Genomic DNA, 21,514 nt, shown 5'->3' with positions numbered 1-21,514 from the left:
GGGGAAAATGTAGGGTTTGTTTGTTTGTTTGTTTGTTTGTTTGTTTCTGGACAGGGTCTGAGAGTCTGAGTCAGGGCTGCCATGATATAGACCAGGCTGGCCTGAAACTTAGAGCATCCACCTGCCTCTCCTGGGATTAAAGGCATGTGCCACCATGCCCAGCGCATCTTATAGTTTTTAAAAAAATATTTAATTATTTTTATTTTATATGTATGAGTGTATTGCCCACAGGTATGTAAGTGCACCCATGTCATGCAATGCCTGCAGAGATCAGAAGAGGGCCATGTAGGTGCTAGGAAGCGAACCTGGGTCCTCTCTCTGCAAGAGCAGCCAGTGCTCTTACCTGCTGAGCCATCTCTCCAGCCCCACATTTCATGTTTTTATTAAGCAAGGACATGCTTAATTAATTATGTCCCTTTATTTATGAATTTTCAAAATAATGAATAGCAACTAACCCAAATATGATCAGTGAGGAATGTTATTGTGATGAAATTTTGGTGTTTGATGTTTTAGTCCTTTGAAGTTGATGTCTCAGTTGTCCCATTTTGGCCTGGGGAGCCACTTTAAGTTGTCCTTCTCACATGCTGTGGACATCTTTGACAGCTTTCTGGTTCTCTTGTCTGGCATATTCCAAGTACTATTTTGTATCTCTCTCCCAGAAGACTGTGTACTAGATACTACCATCATGCCTAGACTTTCCTCACCTACTTGTAGGCTTACAGTGGTGATCCTTTAAGTTTCTCTTTGCAAGACTTCATTCAGACTGCTGGCACCATGAGAGTATGTGTTAGCTCATCTCCCCAGGGTACCCCTGAGCCAATGAAGGAAAGGCATGGGCATGCGAGCCCAGCCCTGTGGCTGCAGGTCAGAACAACTTTTAAAGTTACTGGAGTAACGTGGAGTTACACTCCCAGAGGTGTTTCTGCTGGATGCCTGCTTGGCTTATTCCTGTCCTATCCTTATTTCCTTCTGTTTGCTTCTGGGAGCATTTTATTTTTAATCAAGCTCAGCTGTGTGATTTAAAAAAATATATTTTATTATTTTATTTTATGTGTATGAGTGTATTGCCTGCAGCTGCCGTGTGTGCTGGGAATCGAACCCAGTTCTTCTGCAAGAACAGTCAGTGCTCTGAACTGCTGAGCCATCTCTCCAGCCCAGCTGTATGATTTTTTTAAAAAATTCATTAATTTTAATTTTATGCGTAAAGTGTTTTGCCTCTGTGTATGTAAGTGCGCCTATGTTGTGCTTGCCCACAGAGGCCGGAAGAGGGTGTTGGATCTCCTGGAACTGGAGTTATGGATGGTTGTTAGCTACCTTGTAGGTGCTGGGAATTGAACCTGGTCCTCTAGAGGAGCAGCCAGTGCTCTTAACTGTTGACCTGTCTTCCTACCCCCATCAGTTGTATGCTTTTGTACAGCCTGACACAGATCTCACACTTAGAGACCGTGACCTGTGGTCACTGCTCCTGAGTCTCCCTCTCCCTTTTCCTCTTTCTCCTTTTCTTTCCCTTCTCCCTCTCCCATCTCCTTGTTGTCTATCTCCCCCTAACCCTCTCCCATCTCCTTGTTTTCTGTCTCCTCATTTCCTTCTGTTTGCTTCTGGGAGCATTTTTTTTTTTTTATCAAGCTCAGCTGTATTATTTAAAAAAATATATTTTATTATTTTTATTTTATGTGTATGAATGTATTGCCTGCAGCTGCCGTGTGTGCTGGGAATCGAACCCAGTTCCTCTGCAAGAACAGTCAGTGCTCTTAACTGCTGAGCCATCTCTCCAGCCCAGCTGTATGATTTTTTAAAAAATTCATTAATTTTAATTTTATGCATATAAGTGTTTTGCCTCTGTGTATATAAGTGCACCTATGTTGTGCTCGCCCACAGAGGCCCGAAGAGGGTGTTGGATCGCCTGGAACTGGAGTTATGGATGGCTGTTAGCTGCCATGTGGGTGCTGGGAATTGAACCTGGTCCTCTAGAGGAGCAGCCAGTGCTCTTAACTGTTGACCTGTCTTCCTACCCCCATCAGCTGTATGCTTTTGTACAGCCTGACGCAGATCTCACACTTAGAGACCGTGACCTGTGGTCACTGCTCCTGAGTCTCTCTCTCCCTTTTCCTCTTTCTCCTTTTCTTTCCCTTCTCCCTCTCCCATCTCCTTGTTTGTCTATCTCCCCCTAACCCCCACCCCTTTGTGGTGTTTGGGGTGGAACCTAGGGCCTCATGCATGTTAAGCAAACTTTTTGCCTGTGAGTTGAACCCCAGCCCTGATGCTGCTGTGTTCTTTCATGGCTTTCAGGCTTTAGTGTGGAGTTTTATTTTATTATTATTATATCACCAATCTGCCACATTTGTAATTCAAATACATTATAGGATTTATGTCTCACTTCTTTGATTCTGAATTCATGTTTTCTTTTCCTTGACAATTTTGTTTTTTAAATTTGCTTATTCTGTTTTCCAGAATGGTGGCATTTTGTTTTCTTTCTTTCCTGGGGCTGGAGAGGTGGCTCAGTGGTTAAGAGTACTGATTGCTCTTGCAGAGGACCTGTGTTCTGTTCCCAGTACCCACATGGTGACTAACAACTGTCCATAAACTCCAGTTCCAGGGGATCCGATGCCTCTTCTGACTTTGGTGGGCATTGCACAATACAGGTGCACTTATATACATGCAGACAATACATTCATACACATAAAACTAAAAAAAAAATTAAAACCTTTCTTTCCAGTCATTTTTTTCCTTTATAAAAATGCAGGCAGTTTTAATCTCTTGACTATGTTAAGCCACGGAGTTACAAATAAATGCTCTTGTTACTCTTCATAGTTTTTCTACAGATACAGTTCCATTTGTGGAATACACACACACACACACACACACACACACACACACACAAATCTCACCAAACTGGTCATCAGCTCTCTCTATATGGTGGGGCTAGGGTACAACCTACAGGTAAAGAACTTGCCTAATGTTTGAGCCTACCTCAGTCTTCTATGTATTGGGATTACAAATGTGTACAACCATGCCTGGACAGTGTCTCATTTTTGATGTGTGGAGCCTTTAAAATCTATTTATCAATTGCCAAATATAAAACTTTGATTTTAATTCATCTTTTTGTTTCTGATTGCTATGTTAATTTCTAATTTAATTGTGCTGTGATTAGAGGTGTGACCATGTGATTATTTCCCTTGAGATTTGTTTATAGTTGCTAAGGCTTGGTTTTGTGGTTAACTTTATGGTTATTCTATATGTTAACCTCCCTTAGAAGTACCATGGCCTCAATCAGTAGCCTTTGTCCTGTTTTACCCAAGTTCCTCGTCATTGTTAGCATTTTAACCCTTTTCCAGAATCCCACAAAATAGAAAGTGTCATTGTTTGGCTAGAGACAATGTTTATTTAGATTTTCTATCTCATTGGCTTACCTTATTTTGTTCTTTCGTCTTATACTTCCCCTATGTAGTTTCTTCCTGAAGGACAGGTGTTGCCTCTGTAACATATGGTATATGTGTTTCTGAAAATGCCTGTAGAAAAAGAGGTTCTGTGTAACTGAAACCAGAACATGAATGAACCAAGAACAATCTTTATAAAAAGTTCAGTAAAGTTCCTTTTCCACAACATTTATACCCAGAGTGGAAACCAGTCAGCCCTTTGCAGTCTGCTGTGAGATAAATGCAGGGCTGGGATGGGATGTGCTTCCCAGGGAGCCTGGCTTCTTCTTACCCAAGGGGAATCTATGTACTGGCAGAGGTGCTTACTCCTTCACTCTCTTTGGGATCTTCCCTCAAGACTCAGATACCATTGTCCTTAAACTCCAGTCTTTTTTACCTTTGTCAGTCTGAAACAGTTTTTGCTTGGGTTCTGTTGCTGAGAATGTCAAATGGGAAATAGTCTCAGAGAACATATAGGTAGATACAGGGTCCTTGCTTCTCCCCCTTCTAGGGAAAGCTTCCCTTAGGGTCTCTGTGTTGCTGATCTTAGCGCCTCCAGACAGCTGGGCTTGTGTTTCCTCAGCTGTCCCAGGCGCTAACTTCAGGCTGCTCACTGTAGGCTTTGGTGGGGCTGCAGCAGTTCCATAGATTTACTACCTGATTACTTTTTAAACAAAGATTCACTTGGCCAGGCATGGTGGTGCACACCTTTAATCCCAGCACTCAGGAAGCAGAGGCAGGCGGATCTCTGTGAGTTCAAGGCCAGCCTGGTCTACATAGTTCCAGAACAGCTGGGGCTACAGGGAGACCCTGTCTCAAAAAGACCAAAAAAAAAAAAAATTCATTTGTTATTTCTAATATTTTATGTTTTTCACCTAAAATATCTAAACCTGAAGTCATTGGTGTGCTAACCGCCTACCTGCCATTTCTGCTTTCAATTGTGATGTTTGTTGTGTGTTGACATTTTCTTTTTTGAGTTTGAATGTGAGTATTGTTCATCCTCCCTTTCTTGACTGGGCAGTGTGAGATCATTACATCCTGCAAAAGGTAGTTTGTTTACCTTTCAGCTTGACAAGGGTGATACCTTACCTCACCAGTACCATACCAAAAGTGTAGGAGAATGTACCTTGGGGTGACTGGGCTTGAAATTTTTTTTCTCTTAATATATATTTTTATCGAATTTTTGTGCATTTCATATAATATATTTTAATCGTATTTACATACCCCCACACACCGCCCCATAGCTCCCCTGACCAAATTTAATTTATTCTGTTATGTGTTAAAGCTATGCAGTCAAGTTTGTGTACCCAGCTGTCCCTCAGTGTGAGTTCATCTAGTGGAGTCTAGTCAGCCTTAAAGAGGATCAGCTCTTTCTCATCCAGCAGTAATCAGCTGCCAGTAGTTCCTCAGCTAAGGTTGGGGCCAGCTGCCCATTTCCCCAGTTGTATGCTGGATTTTTGTCTGATTGAGTTTGCATGGGTCTTGCGTATGCTGTCACCATTGCTGTAAGTTCATATGAGCAAGTTCCCAGAGTCCTGGAAGACTCTGTTTCTTTATATTCGTGCACCATCCCTGGCTCTTACAGCCTTTCCACTCCCGCTTCTGCACTGGTCCCCGAGCCATGGGTGAGAGAGGTTTTATGTAGTATCCTTATATTTACAGACAAGTATACCAGTCACCACTCATCAAAGAAGCTTCTTTTTGCAGCAGATGGAGACTATTACAGAGTTCCACAATGGTCAAATACAGAAAATAAGTGTCTGCGAGATTCCCGGCCTAAGTGACACATCTACAATGGAACCTCTATACCTAAGGCTCACAGAACATAGCAGAACTGGTGGTGGAGAGAATACTAATGCATCTCTCAACTCTCACCAGAGAAGCTTCCTTATGCAACAGAGTGTGATCCATACGGAAGGCCACAACTGGCCAATGTGTAGAGAATAAGAGACTGCAGAGTGGACATAAATTCTTTAAAAATTCTTCTAGTCTGTGGGGATTCTGTGGTCCAAATGTGGAAAGTATTTGTCAGGAGATTTACATGTGCTTTTCCCAGAGTCCCAGGGGAGCCCAGGCTCACAGCAGCCACTTCTGGGATGTGGTTTGATGTGGGAAGCCATTTCTGCCCTGCCTTATAGTGAGTGTCGGGCTCAGGATCTCACCAGCACTGGTGGTCATTTTCCCACATCGCCATTCCTTGTGTCAGCTCAGGTGTTTGACCTGGAGGCAGAATGAAGCACATCTGCGGTGGCTGGCACACACCTGTTAGAGTCCTAGTTCTCTCCCTGCCCTACCCCATCTGCAACCAGCTCTTCTGTTTAAGTGCTGTCCTACTTGGTGAATTGATTCTAGCTATTATGAAGTCTTGTTTTAAGTAAGACTCTTAACAAAGAATTCCAACAAAGAATTTACTTAGTCTGTGGTAATTTTTATCTTGATCTTTTTTTCTTTGACTTAATTTTTTTCATGATTATATTGTGCAAATCTGTCTCAAGAGTAGTTTCATTCGGGCTCTGGTGTCTTTGCTCCATTTCTTTTGGGTTGTTTAGTTCTTCATCAAGTCCAGGGCTCTTTCCCCAGTTTCCTTACTCTTGGGTTTGCTTCATTTATTGGGGAGGAGCTCAGAAAGGCAGCACTTTAAAATATTTCTTTCTTTTAACTAATTTATTACTTATGTGTGTGAATGTATTGCATGCATGTAGGTAAGTGCACCCATGTTATTCAATGCTTGCAGAGGTCAGAAGAGGGCGTTGGATCCCTGGAACTGGAATTAACAAACAGTTGTTAGCTGGGAACTGAATTCAGGTCCTCTGCAAGAGCAGCCAGTGCTCTTAGCTGCTGAGCCTTCTCTTCAGCCCCTAAAATACTTCATTCTTTGAAAGTAGTAGTATGTGCTCATTATGGAAACATTTTCTAAAGTTAAAAGTGAAAAGGTGGAAGTTATTATCAGAAAATCACTCATGGTCAGCTTCTTGGGCTGTGTCTTTCTGTGTAGTACCTCTGCTGTGGTTGGACTCATCTGGGACAGGAAGCTTGTGCCAGTGCTCCTTCTCTGTTAACTTACCATTTCACATGCCTCTTTTGTCCTATAAACTCTTAGCATTGTGGTACCCATGATGTGATGCTTTACATAAGGATTGGTTATTTTTGTACATTACCTGTGGTTGTATGTTTTATAATTTTTCACTACAAAAAACTTAAAGACTACTATTTTAGTACAGATTTTTCCCCCTGAAGATAAAGTCTTATGAACTAACAGAATTTTGGGGGTTTTAAATAAACATTGCCAAATATTTCTCAGAAGATTATATAATCTACATTTTCAGTAGGGAAATTTTGTGATACTGATTTTGAAAGTTGCTTTAAAGTACTTACAGGGAGGTGATTGTAGCTCTGGGACCAAGCTGTGCTGCTGTACTGTGACTTTTCTGTGCTGCATATGAGTGGCCAGCAGTCAGGGAGACGCTGGGATCTTTGGTCTCCACAGCAGGCTTTGGGTATGAGCACTTCCATTTTTGTTGCTCTTTAATATCTTCTTTGCTTTTATGTTTCATAAAAGAGTAAAAATGATATGGCAGTGGGAGGTTGGCTCAGATTACTGCACTGGCTCCCTTAGTGTCCCTGCAGTCTTAACAACTCTGTCACCTACAAGAACTGAATATACTTCAACATAGTTAAAGATAATGAATAAGAAATAGACACAGTTTACCTAAAAAGAATAATGCTCATAGTCATTATAACCTGGGGAGCCGAGTTTGATGAATAAGAAATATACACAGTTTACCTAAAAAGAATAATGCTCATAGTTATTATAACCTGGGGAGCCGAGTTTTTGGGTATGAAGCTGGTAGTGGAGGCTGAGAGAGCAGAGGAGGGGCTATCAGAGAGACATCAATGAGGAGGGGCCAGGCAAGAACCTAGGGAGATGGGATTACAAGTGGGTGTCTGGGAAGGTTTCCATTCTCAAGAGTGTGGGAGAAACCCTAGGCCAAGTCAAGTTGGACCTGGATGACATAGTTTATGGAGTACCTTCAGGTCTTTGGGCCCAGGTATCCCTTGCTTTGCTCTGTCTTGCTGCTCAGAGATCTCTCAGGCAGAGGGGAAGCCCTCACTAGGCTCTGGGAAGCTTTGGTGTCAACATCAAGGGTGTGGTGCCAGGATGGTGTCTGTGACATCACAATGCAGGAGGCAAACAAGGTCTTCTGCCTCCTCTGCCTTGATCATGCTCTGCCCAGTGAAACTGTTCTTAGCTAAATGTCCATCCTTTGGTGGACCTATGCCTCACTTGCCCACAGCATGGAACTGGGAGAGAGTCATGTGATATGGCTTTATGTGTGTAATCCCCCTAACTTTGAGGCCCTATGTCCTTGTAGGTGGTAACGTGGACCTGGAAAGCCAAGCAGAGGGCAAGAAGGAGGCAGAAGCTGATGATGTGCTGAGAAGAGGCCCCCGGCCCATTGTCCCGTACAGCTCCATGTTCTGTCTCAGTCCCACCAACCTGTGAGTTTCCTCATGCCCATGCCTGGGTTTGTCTTGACTGTGCCCTTGCCATGACATGTTGTGAGCATAACTAGCTGGCACTCATGGGTCACACACCTTGTACAGACCAATTCTACTCACTTAATTTGAACATCTTTCCCTCCGTAGTTCTATAAGGCACTTATTTGTCATCTCATTTTATAGATGAAGTCACAGAGGCATAAAGAGTTCTATGCCTTATATAGCCACACAGTCATTCTTGGTGGTAGGGCTTGGATCAGATGCCAGACAGTTACTTACAGAGCCTGTGCTGTCCCCCACTTCTTTGCTGTATATGTTCATCAGTGTACATAAGACCCTGTTTATGTCTATCATGTACATACCTCACTCCATTCACCTTTATGCCATTGCCATTGTGTGTCCATCCCATGTTGATCATTATTGATCATCCCTTCATCATTTTGGTGGTGCTTTCATTAATTCAACCATCATTCATGTGCAAACAGCATTCTAGGTTCTGGGGACATACAGTGATGACTAAGATAAACATGGCCCGTCCTTACCAAGCATGTGGGCTAGTGGGAAAAATAGATAACAAGCATGGCAAAACAGACATAAGATATCATACAGTTATGAGTGCTAGGAAGAAGCGAAGTCCAGGTGCGGATGTAGGCTGCCGGGAGTGTTAAAATCAGTGGGAAGGTCAGGTGGGGGCCTCAGAGGTAAGATTGGATCAAAGATGGAGGAAGGGGAAGGAGAATGCTCTGGAGTAGAAAGGAAAAGTACAGCAAAGGCAGAGCTCCACAGAAGCCAAAGTGGATAGAGTGGAGTGAGTGGTGAGTAGGATCAGAGCGTGGCAGCTTGAGTGTGACTACTCAGCCGCCCCTCCTGCCCTCAGCTATCCAAGTCTCTCCACACAGCTCTTCTCACCCATTCTCTCTTTTCCTACCTTTCACTTTTTTTTTTTTTTCATTCAGCACCTATTTACTGGGAGCTTAATCTTCTGAGCTAAGGGTTAGGAGTAAATAGTAACAGAGAATATCCCTGCCCTCCTTGGACTGACTGTGTTGTGGAGGCAGCAGGTAATTAACTATTAAATAGGGCATAGCATGGAGATGTAAAATAGAGCGGTCCTGGGGTTTTGGAGCAGAGAGGAGAAGGCCAAGGGAGTTTTGCTAAAAGGAGTGATGTCTCACTTGAACCTGAAAGATAATGAATCAGGGTGGAGTGGAGAATAAGTGCTGTTTTAGAGAAGAACATTTATGATGGTCCAGAAGCAGAAGGTCGCCAGTTGGAAGGATGTACAGAGAATCCCCCTGTTGATTGTCTTGTAGTGGATTGAGCACAGTAGAGCCGCATCCAACTGTAGTTCACTGTCACCCTTTGGTGGGAAGTATGTGGAAAGGGGACTGATTAGGAGGTGGCCAAGGAAAAGGTGGTGAGCTATGATGTGGTAGTTAGAGTGGAGATTTGGAAGTGAAGTGCTAGGGGAAAAACTTCAGAGGCAGAATCTTCAGAATCTGATGATGAGTTAGATGGAAGGGAGGTGTCAAGGACGGATGAGTTTCTGTTTGCTAGTGAAAGGCAGGGCAACCATGGAGACCAGCAGTATTTGTGGGAGTATGGCTGAGCTTTGGGATCTAGTTAGTTCATGTAGAACCAGGGTCCCTGGGGGCATCTTACGGTTAGGTAAGCTGGCAGCAGAGCTGAGTGGTGGAAATGCAGCTGTAAGCTGGACCCAGTGACTGCTGAATTAGGAGAGGAGAGGGAGTGCTGAGGGACACAGTGCCAGCAGGCTGCCTGGGGTCTGGGAAGAGGAGCTCTGTGAGATAGGCAAAGGGTATCAGGGGAAGAGGAGAGAAGCAGAAGTGAACGTGACTGGAAGTTGAAGGCTTTTGAATGTGGAGTCAGGGGAAGAAGCTGGAGGGTTTAAGGAACTGACAGTATCTGTTCCACTGGCTGGGTCTGTGGCTTTCTTCTTGTCTACCACCTGGGGTTCAGCCTTCCTTTCCTGGCCAGATGGCTTCTCTCTTCAGTACTTGGAGTCTCTTGTTGGCAACTCCAGTTTGATTATCTATGCCCTGCTCACTGGTGATTGCTCACTGGAGTAGAGCTTCATGCAGCCAGGGACTTGGCTTTCTTATTTGTTGCTGTGTTCTCTCAGCATCCAGCAGATGTTCAGTAATGTCGAAAACTGAGCAAAGGCCCTGGTCCACAGGTGACTCATGTGGAAAATGAGAGCATGGTGGTATGTTCACATGCATCCTTGGGAGCTCAAATACAAGCTGGGGCATTGCATGACACAGGTGCACTTACACACATACAGGCAATACACTCATATACATAAAATAAAAATAAGAAAGTATTAAAAAATAAAATGCTTTCTTCATGGACCACCCCTTCTGCCCCATTCCTTCTGCTTCACATGTTCTCTGAAGGGTTGCATAGTTGATAGCATCTGCTCCGGGGCTGCAGACAGTAACTGAGTAGAGGTAGTTATGCCATCAAGAATGTTATCCACAGGCATAGGATTTGGCCTGTGGACTCCGTTTATTGATCCCTGACCTTGGATCACCTGGCTACTGACTTTTGCCACAGGAACAAGAGGCAAAAGTCAATTCTGGTGTGGTAGCGATGAGTCCTTCCTGTGGGAGAGGTTGGCATGCCTGGCTCTGGGCCTGGGTGACTTGAGCCTTGTCCTCACAGACTCCGTCGCTTCTGCCATTACATTGTAACCATGCGGTACTTTGAGATGGTGATTCTTGTGGTCATTGCCCTGAGTAGCATTGCCCTAGCTGCCGAGGATCCCGTGCGGACTGATTCGTCCAGGAACAATGTGAGTGTTACAACAGTTGGGCCCACTGCTAGGCTGCAGGGGTGCCATGGGGCATAGTCCCAGGGCCCATAAGGCTTGGGTGGTACCAGGGTTCTATCTTGCCATCAGACATCCCTTCTTCCTTTGAGGGTGTGGGACCCAAAGGTCTGGAAAAGCCCATGTCCTGGAGTCCTTGTGTTGTAGATGTTTCAGTGTTAGCAGGGAAACCACTAGAAGGCCTTGTCACAGAGGGATGCTCCCCTCAGTTGGCCCTGACAATGCTGCCAACTGACCCCACTTAATGGGTTGTTGCTCAGAGACCTAGGGAGAAGCTGGAAGCCAATAATGTGGCCCTGGCTCTGGCTTCCAGCTCAGCCTTTGAGAACAGTCCTACTTTTGGTTCTAGGTTTTGAAGTACATGGATTACATTTTTACAGGTGTCTTCACCTTTGAGATGGTCATAAAGGTAAGATGTGGTGGCTTCTGCAGTCTTTGTAGAAGCATATAATGGGTATACCAGTTGTATGCTTGGAGAATGTACATATGTGCACAGTCTGTGTGTGCATGAAATGTTTTGATAGCTAAAAGCCTTCCCAGACACAGAGGGCCTCCAGTGCCATCTGCCCCATGGAATGATGCCAAGGTATGTGGTCCTGCCGTACTTGGCTCCTGAGCACAGGGACACACAGGGACTTTGGGGAGAGAGAGAGAGAGAGAGAGAGAGAGAGAGAGAGAGAGAGAGAGATATCAACCTCCTTTTGAAGGTTGTCACGAAGGTAGCCACAAAGAAGGGACTGGGTGACATTGCACAGAGTAAAAGGAGACCTTGGAGAGGCATAGCTGGAGCACTGTTGAATGCTGAAGACTAAATTTAAGTGGGATCTAGAGATCTGATAAGCTGAGAGTCTACCATCATTGCAACTTTCACTTTCTTCACAAGGTGCTCCTTATTCCCCAAGTATGATCTTTGCATAGGTGTGCATTCAGTGCAGTGGGCTATACATACATCAGTGTAGCCAAAGGTGTGTATGTGTACCTGCATGTGTGTAGTCTGGCTCAGATATCTTTGTACACAGAGCACTTATAAAGGGTGCATAAACTTATTACCTCTGCTGCTCACATACTTGAAGTCTCTGGGGAGTAATGACCTCAATTTACCAATGAGGTGGCTGAGACCAAGAGATTTTGGTATTTGCCAAAAATCACAGTTGCAGAAGTGGTAAAGTCAGGACATGCATAAATGTCTTTGAAGTTCTGAACAGTCCTGAGCTGGAGCTGAGCTATGTGAGCTCTGTGAGTTCCCTGGGGGAGCATTTCTGTTACTTGGGAGGGAAGGATAGGGGAGACAGAGACCTCTGATCACAGAGGCGTTCCAGGAAACGTTGGAGCCCAGGCAGGACTCAGCCAGTTATGTACTATGCAGAGATATTGGGGTCAAGGCCCCACTGAGGCCATTGAAGAGTATGACCTGGGCTGTGACCTCTCTCTGAGAGGGTATGTGAGGTATGTCTGAGATGCACTGAGGTCACAGTGTGCACAGTTTACAGTGTGATCTGAGCACTAAGCCTTGTGCTACAGGGAGTCTCAGAACATTCCTTTTGTGGCTGGGGCCTGGCTCTGCCTCTTTTTCCTTATGGACTCTAATGTCAATGTATCCTCTTCAGATGATAGACTTGGGGTTGCTATTGCACCCTGGGGCTTACTTTCGGGACCTGTGGAACATTCTGGACTTCATTGTGGTCAGTGGAGCCCTGGTGGCATTTGCCTTCTCGTAAGTAAACCACATCTGCTCTGGATCTAGTGGCCATAGCCCAGAAACACAGTGGGGTGTGAGGGTGAGAAAAGGGAAAGGGCCTCTGTCGGTCTCCCTGGTTGGTCTGTAGCTCCACAACTTCCCAGATGGACTATTATGCTTTCTTGGAGCTGAACTGTGGGGTTGAAAACCCAAGGCTATCTGTTCCTGATACCACCTGTGGTCTGGCATTGAGTGGGCAGGCCTCTGGATTTTTGGCATCTACCTTGCCAGGGTCCTTTGGAGCCTGCCTACTTGCTCTAAGGCAAGTGCCTGATTGGGAGACAGATGGTGTTTTTGCCCCAGTTGGTAAAAATCTTCTGTGGGATTATAAGACTAATCCTTCTGACGCCTGACTGGGTGGCTGGGAATAGATCCTCCATGGAGAGGGTGGCACTCTGGTGGGGCCACAGGGATAAGGCAATACAGGGGAAGTTGTATGGTGAGATTCAGAGACAAAAATAACCCTGAAGGGAGGGCCTGTATTTCTTTGACCTCTGGGTGGGCCAATGTAGGCTTGTGCTCTGCCTCCCACAGCACTGACTCTGTTCTCTTTGTCTTCCTGTTGCTGGACTCTGGTAGGAGCTTCATGGGGTAATGCTTCCCCCTCCTCTCATACTGCCTGACACCACGGCACGCCTGTGGCCTCTGGCCTGTCCATCATGGTCTCACTCTTGCTCATCCACCTTCACCACATTTAGGCTGCATGCTGCCAGGAGCCATCCCCAGGCCACCATTTCTGCCATGCCTCTGGGGACTGGTTGGGGGCTGGGCTGGACTGGGCTGGGCATGGTCAGCCCTTGGTAGGGAGGCCCTCAGTGAGCCACGTGTCCAAGTGAGTATTGGAGACTTGAGTATTGGCCTGGAGGGCAGTGAGGGGTCTGGGTGTGAGCTGCCAGTAGTGACCATAGCCCAGGGTGCTACTCTCTTTTTGGACATGCAGCTTTCTTTCCTCTTTTCTCTGCATGGTCCCTCTCCCTGATACACCTCCCAGTTGTCTTAATGGGCCCTTTGTCTATGACAAAGGAAGTGAGAACTGCCAGAGTATCATCAAGGACCTTAGAGAATTGTAGGCAGGGTGTTAGAGAGCCTCCAGGTGGTAGTAGGGTTAGGGGAGGACCCAGACTGTGGCTTAGAGCAAGCAAAGGGAGGACAGGCTTGAGCCCAGAGGGTGGTCTCCAGTGAACAGTTCTCCTGGAAGCCTCTCACTTCTTTTGCTACTCTTCCTGATTGGTCTGTTTTGGTGCTGGTAGAGGGAGACAAGTAAGGCTGGGTACCAGGAGTGTTAGGTGATAGCAGGGCAGGTTTTGCTGTTTCTTGAAATCAAGCCAGCCCAAAATGATTCAGAAACCTCCTGTCTCAGACTCTGGATCATGCCCAGTTTTAGGGCCAGTTTGATCTGATTCTGAAATGTAGGGCTGGGGAGAAGGAATGCTTTGGGGCCTTAGCTCTCTTTTCCTGTGGAGGCTTGGGCTATACAGCTGCACCCTGCTCAGCCCAGACTTTTGCAGGAGCCCAAGGGAGGCCGCTGGTGGCAGGCCCAGCCATACCTGCAGGCCAAGCTTAGTGGGAATTGACATCTGAACTGGCTGGACTAGGGTTCCCTGTATGATAGAAGCCTCCTCAGCAATGCAGGCCTGGTCTCTGACTGATCTCTTGCTCCCACCCACACCCCCAACAATAGACAGAAGTAGCAGCTGACTTCCATCAGGGTCCTTGGTTTGCGATTCTAATTCTAGACTTTTGAGCTTGTTGGTACCTAGAATTTTCTTTGCCTGACTTCTTGCCTTCCCCTTCTCAGCTTTCCTGTCTGCTCTTTTCTTGATGATTCTGCTGTCTCTGCTTCTCTGGGTCCTTCTCTGTCTCACCCGCTCCCAGTCTCTCCTCCTCCTCCTTTTCCCTCTTTCCTCCTCCTCGTTTCTGCCTCCTTCCTTTTCTCTCCTTTCCCTCCATTCCCTCTTCTAGTTCCTCCCCGTCTCCTCCTCTTTCCCTCTCTACTCCTCTGTATACCCATCTCTGGCATTGTCTCTGTATTTCTCTGTCTCTTACTTTCCTCTTCCTAGGTCACTTGAAGGGTATCGGGCAGCTGATGACAGGCAAGTAGCCTGTGGGGCAGAGAGCAGCAAAGTCCCCTTAGCAGCAAGCAGGGAAGCACTCTTCTAGTGCTAGTGAAGGTTGTAGCATGGTAGGCAGGCTGCACCCTGAGGAGGTGGAAGTAGCTGCTATGGTCAAGAGGGTGGACTCTTCTACTTGAGCAATCAGCTGTCCCTGTGCACCATCTGTGTTGTTCTGGCTGTGTCCTGGCTTTGGCCCACTGTTCTCAGATGAGGTCCAGGCCAGGTAGCCATGGGAAGAGCTCCACCACTGATTACCTAGAGCCAGAGACAAAATGCACAGGGCTTTGTAAACTAGACCAAGTAGGTCAGGTGGGTGCTGGACTTTTCTACCATTCTGCCTGTCAGCATCAGTGACTTCTCCCTTCTAGAGGATCCAAAGGGAAAGACATCAACACCATCAAGTCCCTGAGAGTCCTGCGTGTCCTGCGACCTCTCAAGACCATCAAACGGCTGCCTAAGCTCAAGGTTGGAATCTGGAGTCAGGGCTTAAGGAGTGTGGGTGTTATCATGTGTAGGTGGATGCATGCCCATGTATGTGTATTTGTGTGTGTCTATTAGAATTTCCCACCTGTATAAGGGGACAAACTTACTCAACTCAAAGATCCTCCTCCAAGGAGGCTTGTTTCCTGCAATCTTTTGAAGACCCCTGTTCCTTAGTCCAGAGCATTAAGTGGGACACTGTGTTTTCTTCCGACAGTTGCAGGACAGGGAAGAACAGCGGACATAGTGTGAAGGGATAGATGCCAGCCATCAAGGACTCTAGAAAGTGGCTGCTGGGCTGGACCCAAGAGCATGAGCATGGTTGGGTTTCTGGATGAAGGAAGTTCAGTATACACCCAATCTAATAATTATTGAATCTGTGTCAGGAACAAAATGCTTTCTGTGATTTCACTCTTTCAGTTTTTCAGTCCTTTATGCAGTAGATTTTCATATCAACAGTTTTGAAATTCAAGCCTCGGAGATACTAGTCAAAGAGGATAGTAGGAAAGGGGTTTCTTAGAACCTGGGTATGAAGTATATGTGAGGAAGGGAACTGAGATGGCATCAGAGACTCTCTGAGCTCAGGCAGGACTTGTATCCAAGGCAGCAGGGAAAGAATATTGTATGTGGGCTGCAGCTTCCTTGGCCCAGGCAGCTGCCAGCATTTGGAGTGTGCCAGCCAGCATCTCCAGAGATGGCTATGGGTCTGCAAGATAGCTCTGAGAGCAGACTGGAGAACTCAAGTCATATCTAGACCCTAGAACATATTCATATTCCCTGTCTTGTGGTTCTTGGGGACACAGCCTGTCTCCTTCAGCTTTAGTCCTCCCCATATCATTGCTGCTGCTGGGCAGGAAGAAGGCAGAAGCAGGGCAGAGGTTTGCAAATTTCCCGTTACGGGCCTGGTCCCTTCTGGCTCCTTCCTGTGGCCTAGTTTCAGTAAGTCCAGTTCTCCTGGGCATCCAACTGCCTGGTCTGGTACCTCCAGCCCACTAGTCTAAACCAAGATGACTTCCTGAGAGAAAAACAGCTGTTGTGATAACTGACAGCACTGCCTTCTGTGATCATAGGTCTGAAGGCCTTGAGGGGTCCTTGAATGCCTCTGGGAGTCTAGGCTTTAGAGGTTCTGTGGTTCTGAGCTGGTAACTGCCCCATTCTATTCTTTCTTTTGGTCCCCTCCATACCCTTTCCTGCCTCCACCCATCTCCTACCCTCTCTCCTTGACCCACCCCTCCATCCATGACCTCTCCCACATGGCCCCTCCCTTATGGTTCCACCCTTCTTTCTTGTCTCTGCTCCCTCCTCCCTGCAGGCTGTGTTTGGCTGTGTGGTGAATTCCTTGAAGAATGTCTTGAACATCCTGATTGTTTACATGCTCTTCATGTTCATATTTGCCGTCATTGCAGTGCAGCTCTTCAAAGGAAAGTTTTTTTGCAGCACTGATGAATCCAAGGAGCTGGAAAGGGACTGCAGGTAAACTGAGGCAGGGTGGAGAGGACCAAGATCCAAGATGCAGAGAAAACTTGGTCTTCAATTAGGACCCAGAGCAGCTGGTCGCATGACTTGGGAGTCTCCTTTGCAAAGCATAAACATTGTATGAAGCTAGGCAGCCTGCTTAAGATGTGGCAGAGAGGGGAGTGTGCCACCTGTCCCCAGAGCAACACCAGGAAACTTTATCAGGAACTCATGCCCTGCACAGAATCCAATAGACTAGGGGCTCAAATGGAGTTAAAAAGGAAAAGGAGAGAGTCCACCTGTGCAGTCATGCTCCTTCCCTGCTTCCCGGCTGCTCTCACATGCCCCTCCCACTGTGGACTGAAACCTCTGTAACCAAAATCCAGAATAAAACTCCCTCCCTTAGGTAGCTTCAACTTCTGTGTATTTGTCACAGCTCTGAAAACCCAATTAACACACCCCTTTTGTTCTTTATCTTACTTAGCAAATGTATCCTCAAGGTCAAGAATGTTTTCTTCTGAAAATTCTGTTTGTGCTTTTCACATTAGATTTGCAAACTATTGGAGTTGATTTTTGTGCTGTGTGGAGGTATAGGCCAAAGGAAATTTTTTTTTTTTTTCGGTCTTTTTGAGGCAGGGTCTCCCTGTAGCCCCAGCTGGCCTGGATTTCCTATGGTGCCCGGCCTGGCCTCAACCTCACAGAGATCCGCCTGCCTCTGCCTCTGCTGGGATTAAAGGCGTGCGTCACCACGCCTGACTTGAAGGAAAATTTTATGAGTGGATAGCCAGTTGATCCAAGATCATTTATTGGATAACATCATCCTTTCCCCACTGCAATGGTATTCTTTCTTTTTTTTTTTTTTTTAATATTTCCTTCAGTATTTTTACATTATGTGCATGCGTGTATTGCCTGCATGTAGGTAAATGTACCCGTGTCATGCAATGCCTGCAGAGGACAGAAGACACTGTTGGATCCCCTGGAACTGGAGTTACGGACAGTTAGCTGCCATGTGGGTTCTGGCATTCGAACCCGGGTCTTCTGTAAAGAACAACCAGTGTTCTTAACTGCTGAGCCATCTCACCAGCCCCTGCAGTGGTATTTGCTTTAAAAAATGCCTTTTTGAGATAGAATTCACATAACATACTACTTATTCATATCTTCCATGTAGGGTGTACAATTCAATGGTTTCTAGTATATTCACAGATATATCCATCCATTACCACAGTTGGGGTTAGGACATTTTTTTATCACCTTAAAACAACAACCAAAAAATAAACAAATCCAAACTAAGCATACACCTTTTAGCCATCTCTTTTGTCATCCCCTTCCCTAAGGAAGAACTAATCCATTTTTCTGTCCCAATATATTTTCCCTAGCCACATTATTAATAAATGCAGTCATGCAACATGTGGTCTTTTGTGACTGGCATTAGTATAATGTTGCTAAGGTTCATCCATGTTGCAGTGTCAAAGCCTCATTTCTTTTAATGACTAAATATCAGTTCTGCGATATGCCACATTTATTGATTCATTTGTTGCCCAGTGTTTGGATTGTTTCTACCTTTTGGTTATTATAATAATGCTGCTACCAACATTTTTTGCATAAGGTTTTGTGTAGACTTATTTTGATTTTTCTTTGATATGTATCTAGAAGCAGAACTCTTGGGTGATGTGATAACTGTTTTACTATTTGAAGGGTTACCAGACTGTATCCAAAGTGACTTCATTTTGTATTCCTCCCAAGGGTTCTGATTTTCCCACGTTCTTGCCAATATTTGTTGTTTTCATTTTTGTATTTATTTATTTATTTTAGTTTTTCATTTTGTGTGTGTGTGTGTGTGTGTGTGTGTGTGTGTGTGCGTGTGTGTGTGTCTGTATGCATGCATGTGCCACTGTGCACATATACTGTGATCAGAGGACAACTTGTGGGAGTCAGTTCCCTCCTTCCACCATTTGGGTAGCTCAAACTTGGGTTGTCAGGCTTGGGGGCAAGTGCCTGTCTTTTTGAGACAGGGTCTCCCTGTAGCCCCAGCTGTCCTGGAACTCACTTTGTAGACCAGGCTGGCCTCGAACTCACAAAGAACCGCCTGCCTCTACCTCCCAGTGCTGGGATTTAAAGGCTTGCACCACCACACCCGGCTGGGATTGAATTCTTGTCAGGCAAGCACCTTTACCTGCTGAGTCCATCTTGCTGGCTCTGCTTTTATTTAGTTACATTCATCCTAATGTAATGGAGTGATAAATCCTTGTGGTTTCATTTCGATTTGCTTTTCTCTGATAGCTGATGATATTGAGCATCTTTTCATATGCGACTTCTTAGAGAAATGTTTATTTAGATATTTGACATCCCCCTCCCTCCCCGTTTTTGAGACAAAGTCTCCCTGTAGTCCCAGCTAGCCTGGAACTCACTATGGAGACCAAACTGGCCTTGATCTCTCAGAGATCTGCCTGTCTCTGCTTCACGATTGCTGTGATTAAAGGTGTATGCCTTTAATCATGCCCAAGTGTTTGACCTATTTATTTTTTTTAATTGAATTTTTGTGTATTTCATACATAAAATCATCTTTATAGCCTCTTATCCCTTCCCCTTTGGCAATCTTCCATAGGACCCCCCCCCCCGCCCTCACTGGAGTTCATACATTCTGTCATTTGTATTAAGGCCTATTATGTAAAGGTAATGTCTCCATATGTCCCTCAGTGCATGTTCATCCACTGGGATCTAGTCAGCCTATCTAGAGTTCCTCCCTTTAAAACCAGCTTTTCCTCACCCAGCAGTAATCAGCTGCCAATAATTCTTCGACTGAGATTAGGGCCTGCTGTTCATTTCCACAGTTCTGTGCTGGGTTTTTGTCTGCCTAAGTTTGCATGGGTCTTGTGCATGCTGACACTATTGCTACAGGCTCAAATGAGTAAGGTCCCAGGAGCTTGTAGGACTCTATTTCCATGTGATCATGCACCGCCTCCCTTGCTCTTTCTGCCCCCTCTTCCTTAACAGTCCCTGAGCCCTGGGTGGGTGAAGTTTACTACAGGAGTCCTGTCCAAGGACCCAGCATTCTACAGACTCTTCATCTCTACATTTTGTCCATTTGTGACCTTTTGTGTTCCTGACCCTCTGTTGCATGAGGGACCTTCATTAATGAGAATTGATATATTTATTATGTCCTCTTTACCCTTTGTTCTATGTCCTGTGAGCCTTAGGCTGCAGGTAGATGTACGATTTAGCTTGGGCAATTCACAGACAATGTCAGTATGTGACCAGCTGTGGAACTCTGTAATAGTTTCCGTCTTGTGCAAAAGAAGCTCCTTTGATGAGTGGTGACTGGGATATTTATCTGAAATATAAAGATACATATTTTTCACCAAGTAAGAAATTACATTAGTCTAGGGATGTGACAGTCTTGGGGTTTTCTCTAAGATCTATGACCTCTCCAGTTATCTCTGTCTCTTGAAAAAGAAGCTTCTTTGATGGGTGGTGCTGGGATACTTGTCTGTAAATTTAAGGATCTATATTTTGCACATAGTAAGATATGAGAGCTTTGGGATTTTCTCTAAGATCTATAACCTCTCCACTGTTTGGCTGTGTTTATAGTACCAAACATGAGTTTCCTCCCATTGAGTGGGCTCTAAGTCTAATTAGGTAGCTGTTGATTACCCCCAAGATAAAAGTGCCACTACTGCACCAATGTCGTTTCCTGTGCTGGTCATTGGTGTGGTTTTTAGGCCTTGAAGCTGGGGTTAGACATCGATTGATGTTCTCCCTCAGCAGCTTGCATAGTGCTCTCCAAACCTGTGAGAGCAGCCTTCAGGGGAGGGGGTTCCAGGTCAGTTCCAGCTCCATTGTTCCAAATCCTGTGTTCAAAGTATGTACTGTCTTCAGCAATCGGGGCTTATCATCAAGTTCTGGGAGGCAACCAAGGACTGTGGCAGTAGCCTGTGTAATTTTGGGAGTCTCTTGGACTACCCTGGCCAACAACTCAAAGGAAGGTTTCTCCTGTCTGGCACTGTTTCTTGTTATGTAGTCTTCAGCTATACTCACGGACTCATGTAGGGATATTGTATGTGTGCTTTTTCACTAATTTTTTGACCAATACGATTCCCTCTGGGTCTTTTTTTTTTTTTTTTTTTTTTTGGTCTTTTTTGGGACAGGGTTTCCCTGTAGCCCCAGCTGTCCTGGAACTCGCTGTGTAGACCAGGCTGGCCTTGAACTCACAGAGATCCGCCTGCCTCAGCCTCCCGAGTGCTGGGATTAAAGGCTTGCACCACCACACCCGGCCTCCCTCTGGTTTTTTATACTAGCTAAGCACTATTTTTTCTCCCTGTTTTATCCTCCCTTCCCATTTAAAGTGTTCCCATTTTCCTCATTTCTCCCTTGATAATTTCTGTATGCCATGGTCCCACCTGAGCTCCTTCTCCTTTATTCTCATGGTTCTTTGTATAGCCCTCCTTTTCCCCCTCCCCTTTACTACCCCCTCTTTACAAATTTCTCCCTTAGTGACGCCTATCTCCTAGTATTTTTTTCTCTTAGTTCCTTCTTTCCCCTTACCTCACTGTTTTCCTTCCATCTTCCTGGTTCCTGCAGTTACATCAGGATATGTACTCACTTAGAAGGATTTGGTGCTAGGATCAACAAATGAGAGAGAACTTGGGTCTTTTGGTTTTCTGAGTCTGTGTTACTTCACTCAGTATAACAGTTTCTAGATCCATCCATTTACCTGCAAATCTCATTATTTCATCTTTCTTTACTGCTGTCTAGAACTCCATTGTATAAATGTACCACCTTTTTGTTAACCACTCCTCAGTTGAGGGACACTTATGTTGCTTCCATCTCTTAGCTATTGTGGAAAGAGCAGCAACAAACATGGGTGTACAAGTGTCTCTGCAATAGGATGAGTCCTGTTGCCAAGGAGTGGTATACCCAGGTCATATGGTAGGTTCATTTTTAGTTTTTTAAGAATTCTCCT

At 45.4% G+C, this 21,514-nt stretch overlaps 1 protein-coding gene across 1 annotated transcript in view; it reads left to right on the top strand.

Moving 5' to 3' along the window:
• The window catches only part of Cacna1b (calcium voltage-gated channel subunit alpha1 B), a gene marked incomplete in the record, with an annotated part of 220,698 nt that overhangs the window by 140,001 nt on the left and 59,183 nt on the right, over nt 1-21,514 (top strand). Inside the window, 7 exon segments of the mRNA XM_029562551.1 lie at nt 7,790-7,916; nt 10,602-10,731; nt 11,117-11,176; nt 12,375-12,481; nt 13,085-13,096; nt 14,988-15,084; nt 16,412-16,572. Of these exon segments, the coding sequence (XP_029418411.1) occupies nt 7,790-7,916; nt 10,602-10,731; nt 11,117-11,176; nt 12,375-12,481; nt 13,085-13,096; nt 14,988-15,084; nt 16,412-16,572 (694 nt within the window).

This window comes from Nannospalax galili, unplaced genomic scaffold (genome assembly GCF_000622305.1).
Source record: "Nannospalax galili isolate Female #2095 unplaced genomic scaffold, S.galili_v1.0 scaffold35, whole genome shotgun sequence".
NCBI classification, from domain to species: domain Eukaryota; kingdom Metazoa; phylum Chordata; class Mammalia; order Rodentia; family Spalacidae; genus Nannospalax; species Nannospalax galili.
Note: the sequence above shows the minus strand (reverse complement) of the source record. Positions and strands in the feature narration are given on the sequence as shown.